We start from the raw sequence: 13,575 nt of genomic DNA, 5'->3' as shown, positions 1-13,575 counted from the left end.
TGTGTGGTTTTGCTTGAGCAGTTGTCTGCAGTTAAGAAAGCTGAGGAACTGTCATCACTTCAAGCAGCAGCAGTGAAGGCACATTCCAAACTTCAAGATTTGAGGAAAAATGATTCTGCTGCAAAAATGTTTTTGAGCATAAGTGTTCTGCTTAATCCCAGAAAGATTATGAAACCTATCCCAGAAAACAAACAGCTTCAGAAGGATATGAAAAACATACCTTTTATCAAACAACTTGCCCTGCAAACCTTTTTAGAAGGTTTTTATGCCATGAAAAACACAATCGTAGAAGATCTAGGGAGGCCAGATTGTTCTGAAGTAGACATGGTGAATCTGCTGTGCTCATTGAAGGCTGACCATAGTGATTTTTCTTCAGGATGTTTGAAGGCAATATAGTTGCCTACCAGTAATGTGGACAGTGAGAGATAATTCTCCCAATACTCACTTGCAGTGAGCGACAGGCGCCGCAATCTTCTGCCAGCAAATGCAGAAATCTTGACAATGGTTAATTTTAATTAATGGTCAATGACTCAATGAGTGAAGTGTAGAACAGTTATATCGTTATATGGATCATATAGGAGTTGTACGATTTTATTTAATGTATATTATTTTGATCATTTTAGAGGTTATTGTTATAAATAATAATTATTGTAGTTTATGCATAATGCATAAAGGTATTTTATTGAAAAATAGATCATTTTTGCATTTAATTGACTACAGAAATTAATGATGGGAAATATTTAAGTTTTAAAGGCTTTTTTGCGAGTAACCTAGCTATCTATGGGCTTTTTTTTTATAAAACTACAAAAAACCGAAATCCTTAATTTTTGAAACAAAATTAACAAAAATATAAAACCATATTTTCCTGTCTCTAGTCATAAAGCAAAGAATGCTGCAATATGTGATGTGTGGTGGTCTCCGAGGTGTGAAAAGAGAAGGGGAAGGAGGTGCCTTGGCTAGCAGCCATAGTGAAGGGAACAAGTGACAAACTCCATTTGAAGTTCTTGCCCTCCCCTTCACATTCCCAAGTGTTATCCTGTCTCAACTGTCATGCCAGCTAACACCTTCGCCCCCTCAACATGGTTCAGAAAGTCATGAACATGAGTGGACTAAAGTGGCGTGACGCCTTTTACACTCAGCGTGTGAGTTTTTCAACTAAGCAGAGGTTCAGGAGACATTAATCAACAGCGGTCTCAGAGGCTTAAGTGATGCAGTTATGAAGCAGAGCATGTAGTTTTTCAACTAAGCAGTTCCCATTGGTGTTAATTTACAGTCTTCCAGATATGAGACAAGTTTGCAATTACAATGCGACCCCCACTTTTAGTTTCAGCAGTTTTGGTAAGTATCACCACATTATTTCTTGGTAAATATGTACCATATTTTGTAAAATCCAGAGTGAAGTGAGGCAACAGTAAAATGTAGGACTTGCATCAGGAGGACCCGAGCTCTGATACCCAGGCTATCCATCCTGAATTGAATCCTCCTAGCGACCATAACTCACTCCAGGCAAATGCACGGATGGTTCCCATGGCCTTCTCAGTCCCCCAATTTGTCTGCACCTTTAGTATTAAATGCAACAAAATAAGGTAAATTTTGATCTAGAATTTATATGAAGATTTTTATAAACATTAGGTTATGAGTAAATTTTCTTTTTATATTTTAAGTGACCAAACATCTTTGTTTTTGTTGCTATTACGTTTAACAAAAATAACACTGCTCTTAAAAAAAAAAATCTCCCCTTTTCAGGTCTCTAGTCATCTTTGAATTCTTTTAGTGTGTGATCTCTACCTTAACGAAGGTAAATTATTAATATTAAACAACACAATATAGTTTTGCCTTCAAACTGATAAACATGTTCTATAGAGACCTGAAAGAAGGAAATTATTTTTCTTTATTAGCAGTGTTATTTATTTACAAAATTCACAACAAAAGTGCTTTTGATACAAGGTGTGTTATGTTGGTTGTTGGAGCCTTAGCATCAGAGATTGCAAGCTGTAACATGTGGGCAAAACCAAATCTGTGATTGTAATTTGTCCTAATAATGGCAGCTTTCATGTTGGCAGCTTTGTAATGATAAATATATTTATAGGACTAGGTTCAGTAGATCTGGTGAGCACCAGCTTCTACTCATGTCAGCTAACACTCACTGGAGATTCTCTCCCGTGTGAGATTCATACACAACAAGGTTTTGCCAGAGTAATTCCCTTGTATTCAAATTGATGTAGATAATGTCAGGTTAGTGACATAACCATCACCTGCTCTTGATGTCCAGTTATCAGTTATGAGTGTAACACTGACAGGATTATGCTCTGATGCTGCCTCAATTACATCATGTTTGAGTATCAGCTGAAACTTTTGTTTTTCAGACAGATACAGATCAGGAATAATACTCCGCGAGAATGTTGTACTTACTGGTATTTGTTAACTTGGTTTCAAGTAATTAACTAACTAGACAAAACGTTTTTTCTTACTAACTTGACAAAAAAAAATTTCTTACTAACTTGGCAAATCCTTTTTTCCTACAAATTTGTGTGGGAGATGGCACATAGCAATCATTTTGGTAGTTTTTGTATTTATTGTTTTTCCTTCTTTACCTTGTAGTAATAATTTCATGAAGGTAGATACCATTTGTTGCTTGCCTGCATTTGATGATTCCCAGTACTGGGTGAAGTGGTGATGGGAAACATTGTTTTTCAGAGATGTCGTTGCCCCTGAAATAATTCAAACCCGCTTAGGCCTTATTTTTTGTATCGTAAAACACAACAGAAGTAGGAATTTATAGAATAAGGGCTTTTTGTAGTAACTAATCCTGCCCACAGCACAGGCTTGTGAAAATACATCAAATTATTTGGGGCAAATGAGTTAATTTTTACTTAAATAGGACTTTAAATATCTTGAAATACTTACTATTACTAAGGGAATTAATGTAAATAAGCCATAATTTGAGTTTAAGTTAAAGTGTACTCAACAGTTGATGTTTTTTTTTCTGTGGACAATGCAAACATTTTGTATAATCGTCACTTTGAAATATTGCCACAACAAACTGTGCTTCTCTTTGATTTTTATAATTCTGTCATTATTGTGACACTTTCAAAACTCTTTCGACGATAACAATATAAATAACTCTGAAAACTTGTGTGATGAGGCAGAGTGCCGAGATATTAAGTCGATACGTGATGAGGCCCGAGATATTGTTAGTTGAGAGATTGATAGTCGAAATATAACAGCTCAGGAATGAAAATTTTTGACTTTTTTTTATACAAACCGCCATTGTGCAATTTAAGGACAGACAATTAAAAGTTAGCTGTCCGTTTACCGTGAAACCTATTCCTTAACGAGAAGTGTTTTAGTGTAAATATTTATGTAGTGATACTTTTAATATTTTAAATTCCTGAGATGTATTTCAAATATTGGCATGTAACATGGATAGGTGCACAAATGTAATTGAGTAGTATTATTTTCTTTGCTAAAGGCAAACTTATTAAGAAGCATGTTATAAGTTTCAGTTGTGTAATGACTTTTTACTCTCCCATAGAACCTCTTGTGTTATACTTTGTATGGCTGACAGATGTTAGTGATCATGACATTGTGTATTATTGATTACAATGATATGAACTTGACATAGAAAAATTTCAAAGATACAATACTTTTTTAAGTTTTACTTTTTATTACATGTAAAGCCAGGATTTATGATGCAATGTTATGGACTGTTCTGACAGCTAATAAAACTAAACTTCTGTTGGCTATTGTTACATCTATCCAAAACGAATAATTGAAAAAATTATTCAATTCAAATACAATATTTTCAAGTACTCGCAGACTCCTATTATTAATTTTACAAAGGCATTCGGCTAGATAGTGAAGCATACCCGAGAAAGATGAACATTATTCCCTACTCGAACGAGCCATAGCTCACCCGGCAGCGTCCTTATCTAGTAACCTCTAGGTAGCTGGATCAGATCTTGCTGCATGCAATCCTTTTTTTTTTTTTTCCTCTTTTTTTCTTGCGTATATTTAAAATAAATATATTCGAATTGATGAAAATTTGTGTGTTAAATAAAAATAAAAATTTGGTTGGGAAAATACTGTGTATTTAATTTTTACTAAATTAAAAAGAAAACATACATTTTTACATTAATATAAAAAAATAAACGAATTTTTCTTACATAATACATAATAAAATTAATTTACTATTCATAGCTAGAGGCACGATTATATGGTAATGCACGATAAAACGAAATAACACCGAAAACCGCTTGGAAACACAAAATAAAACGAAATTGTGCGAAATCCGCGATATGTCACGAAATTTCATTTATCCTGATTATTTACGTTTTTTTTTTCCATTCTGTAAGGACTATTCACTATCTTCAGCACAATCAAATATTTCTGACAGTAACTAGCAGCCATATATATTATATGCGACGGTGATTCATTATAGATTTTAAAATGAAGTCTCGGAATTAACGTAATATTTTCTTTAAACTGTAATCTTCTGTACCATAATAAAATAATATAAGATGTTGATAACTATGATACAATGGCCGCTGTTCACTTTCTGTAAATACAAAAATAACAAACGTCCAAAATATTACACACTAAAGCGCATTGCTTTTACTGTTTATTTAAAATAAAGTACGTAGGGTACGAAAATAAAATTAACCCTGCTTAACGTAACGATTGTAAATAATAAATAGTACATGTTTATGTCGGTATTAATTTTCACGTACGTATGTTGGTATTCTGTATGTGTTTGTATTCGCATCTATTCTCCATTGTTTTGATCTTTCCAGCACGGCAAGTTTTTGCGTATTGAGAGGTTAATTCTTCCTATGTGATTAAAAATTTTTGATAATGCCTAAAACGAAGGTTTCTGCCAGTGACCGATCGAAAGAATTTTCCAGCAAAGGATTTTATTTCAGTGATAAAATTTTAATGAGAATATTCTGTAACTGCAGGCTAGACTACGAGAGACGCGATACGCTTGTGAAACATGTCGCGAGTGAGAAACATAAGCGTTTGAGGCAAAACTCATCTGTTAAACGACATCCTTGTCTAAGAGTCTTTAATGCCATTAATTTGCTGTTCAACCCAAGAAATGTGAGTAGCGTTAGCATAGAAGATGCAAACCTACAGAAGTCTCTGCATAACTTGCCTTCTGTTTCCAATCTTCCCATTGATACATTCATACATGGCTATGTTGCTTTCAAAAAAATAATTGAGGATTAACTTTCATTGCCAGAAACAAGCCAAATTGATGTTTCAAAGGTACTTTGCTCCCTTAAAGGGGACTACAGTGAATTTGTTCAAGCCAGTTTAAGGGCAATCTGGTTCCCAACATCAAATGTTGATGCAGAATGTTCATTTTCCAGGTACTCACTGGTAGTTAGTGACAGAAGACAAAGTCTCACTCCAGAAAATGCGGAAAATTTAACTATAATAGCATTTCAATAAAACCGTCTTAATAGTAACTTTGGAAGTGCTTAATTGTGTAATTTTGTAGTGTATGTGATTGTAATTAAGTTGTGAAATTTTTAGTAGTTATTTAAAAGTTTGAATTTATGAATTTGCAAATGAACTTAATTATCTATGAATTTGCAAATGAACTTAATTGTAATTAGATCATGAGGTTTTAGTGTTTATTAATATTTGTTTTAATAAATTTGCATGTCGTACAGAAAAGCAAAAAAAATTTGCCGTGGGTATTTTGAGCAAAAAAATAAAACCATATAACACCGAAATCTTTATTTCTTTACACCGAAATTTGTCTTAAAATAACACCACAAAATCTTGACTCTATTCATAGCACTTAAGGTCCACTGTTGAAGTCTCGAGTTGTGACTTCATTTTGCTCCCAACTTCTGTAAATCAATTAATGATTTAATCCCTGAATTAAATAATACATATTTTTCGGCAATAGATACACCACTATTTATTTGTTGCTCCCATTTCACAAGATCTTATTTACGTTTAAGACTGTGGCACCCTTTGATTGGTAGACTGTTTAGGGACCAATTTAGATGAGCCTTGACTACATTTATAGCTTTCATGCATAGTTAAGTGGAATGTAATCTGTGTATGTTATTCCCTTTTTTTCCGGGTTCGTACTCATCATTTTCATCAATAGAAGAATTGTGACCACCAATTTACTCAAAAATATTGTCCTTGTCAATTTCATTGGCCATAATAAATTCGCTGGATATTTCAAACTTCTTCTCGTTTTGTATTTTCAGTATGTATCGAAAAATATCTTCTGCGAACAGCATAGATTTTTCACTGATTTTCCTGAAAGATTACGATGCAAACAAGACTCTTTCTTTCAAGGAGATATTAGTAGTATGTATTTATAGGCATCTTTCAAGCAGGCTACCAATTTTTTCTTCCTCTTGTTCTTTTTTTTTATACTTCTGAAGGGTCAGCCACATCAATGGGCGTAAATATGTGCATGATAATTTTCTTCTTCTGGTTTACTGTACGAACAAACTTCGATGCATGTGTAAAAACACGCTATGACCACGCCAATGATTGATAGCCAACTGGGGATTCGAAAAACCGTCTATATCTGCTGACTATTTTCCCACCTCTCCTTGGGACCATTCCTGGCCTCAGAGAGATTATATTGTGTGCAAATACACAATAGAATTCAGTGAAATCTTATGACTTTTAAGTTGTAGGTAATTTCATGACGAGCTCGAGTCGGGCATTTATAAAACTCCAAGCGACAAACATTAGATTAATTTTATTATTTTTACAAATTTCACTTAAATTTTTTTGAATCATGGGTTAAGATCTTTGAAAGAAATCATATAATCCTTTTTGGGTTTTCATCTACTAATAACCAAATCTATGGTAGTGTAAGGAACTGTTACCATGTGAAAGACAAATCATTGGACTTAGATAAAATTACATTAATATCACACTATTAATTCTACTACTGTTCAAATTTATGATAGATCTGAGGAATTACTTTAATAACTGATATTTGAAAAACATGTAACTATTCTGTATATGGGCGTCAATTACTTTCATAGACTGATAAAATGAATCAACTACCTTTAATACTATGATGCCAACATTGTACATATATTTTAGTACACATACACAATTCTCAAACCATTATTGTGTATATACCACGTTTGATTTTAGATTTGATCGGTGGGTGTTTGGTTCAGCTCTTGATCAAATAGGTCAATAAGTAGTAAAGCATAAATAGTAATTTGTAAGATTTCTCAGAAAGTAATATTTTAAGTTTAATTCAATATTATTATCTGTATTGAAATAACAGTATGTAGATGTCAAATCTAATTGAATTGTAACCAAGTTAAAACTCAGTATGTGGTGAGCTGGACCACTAGGTTAAACAACAAGTAAACTACAAATAAAGGATAAAAAGTACTTTAATTATATTTAAAGCAAGTAAATAACTTTAAGCTTGTATTAGTGTGTGAAGTTATGTGTTCACCACCAATTGATTCTAAGGTATAGGTATTACAAAACAACATATTATTGACAATTAAATTTTAAAACAAAAAAATGATGATTCAAAACTGTATGATTGTTAATTGCAAGTTACCAAGTGCAATCATAATTTCACCTTGTACTAAATACCTTGTCCATCTTAAGTATAGTTATACCATTATATTGCCTTGTGCACCAATAAAGCTCCTTGATTCTTGTTCAACTGTGCTGCGCTGGCTCGTCTATGATCAGCTAGGCTCTCAAAATCCAGAACCACCACTCGCATTGACGCTTCGATCACCAGAATCTCTGCTCCTAAATCTTTCGGAATCAGCTGGGCTCTCGTTTTCATAATCTTCCTTCAAAGTTGGTTTTGGGCCTCTTCTTGAAATACCTTACGGATTATATCAATATCAATTTGTCTTCACTTCTTCTTAAATTGTCTGTTACGGAATGATTTTTGTATGAATTACTTCTGCGTAATCTGGATGCAGTGTATGTTGTTGAATATTATTCTTTGATTAATTATTTTATTGATGATGGTAGGAATCGTTCTTAATGACTTTGATGCTTCCAATGATCATCAAAGGATTAAAACCATAAAAAATTATTTTTCTTCGTTGCTATATTTGAATAACCATAGGCTGATATCAACATCTTGTAGAAGTCTTTCCTTATTGAAGTAGATTATATCAATAAATATCCACACTTTGATGATTGAAATATCAGGAACTCACACTCAAAAGTCTTATTCCTGTCGTGTCTCTAACTAGGTTCCTTATTTCAATTGAACATTTCCACTATCAAAGAAAATACAATCAAAGCAGTAATGAATTACATGAATAACTGTCCAATCAGCATCTCTGTTACTGTTATGAATCATCTTCGTAAATACTCAATTACACTTAAAATACATGATTTTACTTATATTTAAACAGCTGAATATTAACCTTAACTTATAATTTCATAATTGCATTTGCTGCTAAATATGCATCAATCTTAATTTGGAATATATTACAAAATTTTATAAATGTATGTTTTGAAATAAACACTTTCATTGGCAACTGAATAACAACTAAAATTTACTTGCATATATATATAATACTTTCCTGCAGTATATCACTACACAAAGATAAAATTAAAACAATACATTTGACTTTTGTGAAGTGCTAGTTTCTACCTTCACACCTCCAACTAAAAAAAAAAACCAAATTTTTAACCAAACTAGAAGATTTTCGACTGCAGTTTCGACACCTGATACCAAATTGTGATATTAATCTCACTATCAATACAGATAAATCGGGTATGTAACAAAAATGTCTAATTCATAATTGCTAATAGAAGTTAGAAATTTTTTTAATGTGTATGTTCCAGTTTGCCAGTATTAGCCCACCTTGACTCATTAAGGAACGAATGTAGTTCTTGTGAAAAGGAAGAATATGAATAAAGTAACTCACTCAAATACACCTGTCCCTTGAAGTAACACTTTTCAATTTGCGCGGTTTTGAAGTAATGGTGCCAATAAATTACGGCATGAGTTGAAGCGTTTTCATATATTTGAAGTAACACATGATTCTTTTATGTGAATATTTATTTCTGTGTACACACAATGACAACAGTACTTGTGTAGCACTAAATAGAATGCAATGAATTAATAATATGATGAATCATCAAACAATATTTGGCTCTTATGCTCTTTCTTTAATAGTTATTTGCTTCCTTCATTGCGTATCTATCGCCACCGGCCCGAGTGTTCAGTCAGTGTTATAATATGCCATCCCGTATGTCAGCCGCAGCTCTGGAGAGAAAGACAGTAGCTTCCGGGGCTAGTAGGTTGCGCTACTGGCAAATCATGGCAGACACACATTTAGTAAACAACAGGGTCGGGAATTAGTTATGATTTTTCACATATTACTAGAATTAAAATTATATCCTATATTAATAACATAATTTTGTAACTCAGAAATGTTGTTAGAGTTTCCTAGGAATATTATGCCCAAGCCCTATTATGTAATCAATGTGGCCCATGAATTTTTTTAAGTTTAATTTTTGGTTTTTTAATATCAAAATATTACCTAACATTTATTTAAATCTACTTCAAATGTATTGAGACATATTAGTACTGTAAATTGATTTTAATGGGAGTAGTGTTTGATTAAAATGTTTGTCAGTAAGTACTTATCTTATTGGAAAATGAATTATTTTTATTAACATACACTCATATGAAAAAAGTACATATTTGATTAGTCTGTTTTGATTAGCACTGTGATTTCCTGGAATGAATTATGGCGTTATTTTTGACATCTCGTAAATTATTACCCTTCGTCTGCATTTGCCTTCATGAGATGATGGATTCATTTGATCCCAGGGTGCAGAAAACAAGGTGAAAGTAAAAGGTTAGAGTATGTTTAAAAGCATTTTGTGACATACTTGCAGTTTTAAGGAAAAGAGTAACAACAGCTAGAGAAGACAAGAAAGTATCGAATGTTGGTGAAGATATATAGTGATGAAAGTACTTATGAACTTGGTGCAACACATCTTGGCATGTCACATTTAGATAGATAAGGAAAACTTAATGTTAAGCACAAAATGAGTGAAGCCTCATTGGATACTGTTCGTGACCATATTAAAAAGTTTCCAAAATACAGAAGTCATTATTCATGGAATGACAATACAGATAAAGTATATATTACAAGTGTGAAATATGTAGCTATAATGTACTATATGAAAAACAATGCCAAGATTCAAGAGTTAATTTTTTTTTTTCGATTCAGCACTGGACAAAACAAAAACAAATACTACAGTGTTTAATGTGTATTATTCTCTCGTAGTTAAACGATTCTATGATTCCATTCAATATTATTTCCTTGTTCCTGGACAACTAAAATCCACAAACAATGGACAGTGAAGATACTCCTGAAGACATATAAAGTGGTCTTTCTGTAGTTCATATCTAACCTGTTGAACATGATTTCCACTCATGCAAAAGTATTTAAACCTTAAACCTTATTTAAAGACTTTGATGTGCTAGATTGAATTTTCCACATGGGTATACTACAAAATGTTTATAATAAATCTTATTTACATTGGAATTCATATTTTTCTTTTTGAATAATTTACCTAACAATAAGTTAAGGAGTACATAGTTTACTCTTTCTTATACAAATTATTATTCAACAAATGTTCACACCGAAATCCGAATACAACTGTTTTCAAATTCATACCTACAAATAAAATATCTGTTTTCACACCTGTAAATACAAATATATTTATATTTGTATTCATAGAAAATATTTTTTCCAAATAAAATATTTTTTTTTCAAATACATTTGTATTCATATTTATGAATACAAATTTGCCCATCATTGTTGCACTCATTCTTACAGTTTGTCCATACACATGCGTTTGCATATGCCAACACAGATCTCAATAACATTATTATGCTCATTATTCTGTTGTGAAGGTTCCTACACAGCTTCGAGGACTTCTACCGCAAGCTCGGCTGTACGATGGTAAACCATCCACGCGGTCACAGATCTCGTCACCGCGGTGGGAGGAGCTTAATAAGAGACTGTGACCGAGCAACACCCATTCACATCAACAAGGTGATGCCGCCTAATTGCACTACTGAGTGTATTTGTAAGGCAGTCAGTCTTTAAAAAACATACTCCAAAAAGTATATTTTTGCTTGCCATTAATAAATAGAAGCTTGTGCCCTACTGTTTGTTTTTATAGTGCTTTCCTCAAAACAATGCTAAAAAAAAAATATATTTTTAATGATTTTTAAATAACTTGTGCTTTATGTATCAGTTTTCACTGTTTGTCTCATTAGAAAATAATTTGTCTAATAGAGTTTTGGATGTTCAATAATTATTGTCAGAGCTGGATGAGTTTAGTTCATTCATTTTCAATTTGAATAGGAATTTTGGAAACTTAATCTGCTAACATTTCTAAATGCATATCAAATTATTTTCTGGAAATAAGTTAATACGGATTCCAGTATAAACTGTACATAAAGAGGTCTACAAATTGTTATATAATTTTTACATATATATTTATTGTAAATTAATAATTTTAAACTAATTTAAATAAAAATTATAATTTTTAGACTGTGAAACACATTTCTAGGAATTAAAGCAATCTGAGACGTTTCTTAGCTTTGCAACTTGAGAAACTGTTTTTAATTATAGTAATTTCTTCTAAAATATGTAATTTTATAATAATGCATTTTGACTATCCTTGGAGTATAACAGTAGTTATCCTCATAGATTAAATAAAATATTGTTATTCAGGAAATAATGGCAAAGTTACTTAATAAATGCATATTCACGCATTATAACCAAGTTGTCTGCCAATATCATTTTATGCATAATAGAAAATTATACTGTGTGTTAAATGTAAATGTGTATTTATGAATGTTACAAAGACCTGTACAGTAAAATTATTTTAGTTACAATACTTTTGTTTACATTGGTTTTGGTTTTCAGTTTGCAGTGCCTTCCTAATAAATATAATATACCTATCACTGTCAATCATGGCTCTGAAATATAAAAATTTTAACATAAACCTTTGTATCTACAACTTATTGGTTAGCAGTTATAACCTGTCAATACTGAAGTACATGAATCAGGCTTAATAAATAATTTTAATATTGTCTTTATTACATGTAAGTACATCTTTAAACTGTGATTAAATTTTGGTTTGTATGTAAATAATTATTAACTTTTCTTTTATCCCCAGGAGAAAGCCATCACTCCCGTGTCAGTTCCAAGCACCCCAACGTCAGCGTTTGGTGTGGTTTCTGTGGGCTCCACGCCTGCATCAGTGATCTCTTCCGTGCCTTGTGCATCCGGCAGCATTGCCTGTGCAGTTGTTGCCACAGCGCCTTCAGTTGAAGTAACTCCCAAAGCAGAAGTAGCTGGCAAACCTTTGGCTGCAACAGAGAAACCTACCCCTGAAAAGTCTCCTCTCAGCAGGAAACCTTGCATCGTAACATCTAAAGATACCAAACCCGGGGCCGACACCATTTGTTTGTCGGAAAACGTGATCTCTACACTTAAGTCTGCTGAGGTGGATGGTTTCACATCGGACCAAGTGTCCATCACCTCTTGTGCAAATGGCGGCAACACCAGTGCGAAGGTCGGCCGGGATGCTCAGCATGTTCCCTTGAAAGTTGAGCCTTTTCAAGAGGAGCTTCAACAGGAACTTTTCCCCGTTGAGGTTAAATCAGTGCCAAAACTTGAGCTCACAGTAGTTCCTAAGGCTGAACCACTTGAAATCGCAAAGGATGACAAGCATCTGCTGACACCTAAAGTGGAGACTAAAGATGATATTTTGAAAGGTTTTGAAACCCTCAAGAAGCAACTTGAAGAAAATGAGGAGAAGCCAAACATGCGAGAAGCAAAGAAAGAGGACAAGTCGAAGGATAAGGAACTGCGTGGCAGAACGCGGGAGACGGCGTGCGAGACGAAGCAATCGGAGGAGGTCGCAGGGCCGAGTGTGTCTGCCGCCTGTGTAGAGAAGGTTCAGGCAGTGCAGGAGCGAGTGAAGCCTGCTCCAGTGGAGGTCAGTAAGCCTAAACTCCGTGAAGGGGCTATCAAGGTCAAAGGAAAACTGAAGAAAGGAGGTGTGAAGGGGTTCGCAACGAAAGTTGGCATCACAGAGAAGATAATATTGAGGAAAAAGCTAAAAGCTAAGACTGCAAAAGAATTTAAAGGAAAAATTGTGATGGATAAAAAACCTGAAGATCAAAAAAAAAAAATTGAGAAGAAGCCTGAACAGGAAAAGGTAAGTTTGAATAATTTTTCTATTTGAATTATGTCCTTAAATATTTATTCATTTATCTGATACCTTCATTACCTGACACCCCAATGTCCCTTGACAACACCTTTTCATTTTACTTGCTGGTTTTTCCACATCATCACTATCGAGTATTCAACTTAATCTGTATCTAAATAAACTTTGTTAGAAATACTAAGCCGTCAATCTAATATTACAAACTTAATTTTATGGTTTATGTTCTGTCAATGGTGGAAGTAAAAAAATACAGGATATGCTAGACTAAAATAAAACTCAATGCTAGTATCAATTTAATATCATCTTTAACTAGTATGTAAA

General features: G+C 33.1%; 1 protein-coding gene across 2 annotated transcripts in view; it reads left to right on the top strand.

The window, feature by feature from the left end:
* LOC134531052 (AT-rich interactive domain-containing protein 4B) overlaps window positions 1-13,575 on the top strand; it is a 186,464-nt gene that overhangs the window by 80,565 nt on the left and 92,324 nt on the right. For both annotated transcript variants that reach the window (XM_063366564.1, XM_063366565.1), the window contains exons 12-13: window positions 10,922-11,063; window positions 12,199-13,245. In XM_063366564.1, the coding sequence (XP_063222634.1) occupies window positions 10,922-11,063; window positions 12,199-13,245 (1,189 nt within the window). The remainder of the gene's footprint in view (window positions 1-10,921; window positions 11,064-12,198; window positions 13,246-13,575) is intronic.

The sequence above is a fragment of the Bacillus rossius genome, chromosome 3 (assembly GCF_032445375.1).
Source record: "Bacillus rossius redtenbacheri isolate Brsri chromosome 3, Brsri_v3, whole genome shotgun sequence".
Taxonomy (NCBI): domain Eukaryota; kingdom Metazoa; phylum Arthropoda; class Insecta; order Phasmatodea; family Bacillidae; genus Bacillus; species Bacillus rossius.
This window is presented reverse-complemented; position numbering and strand designations above follow the sequence as displayed.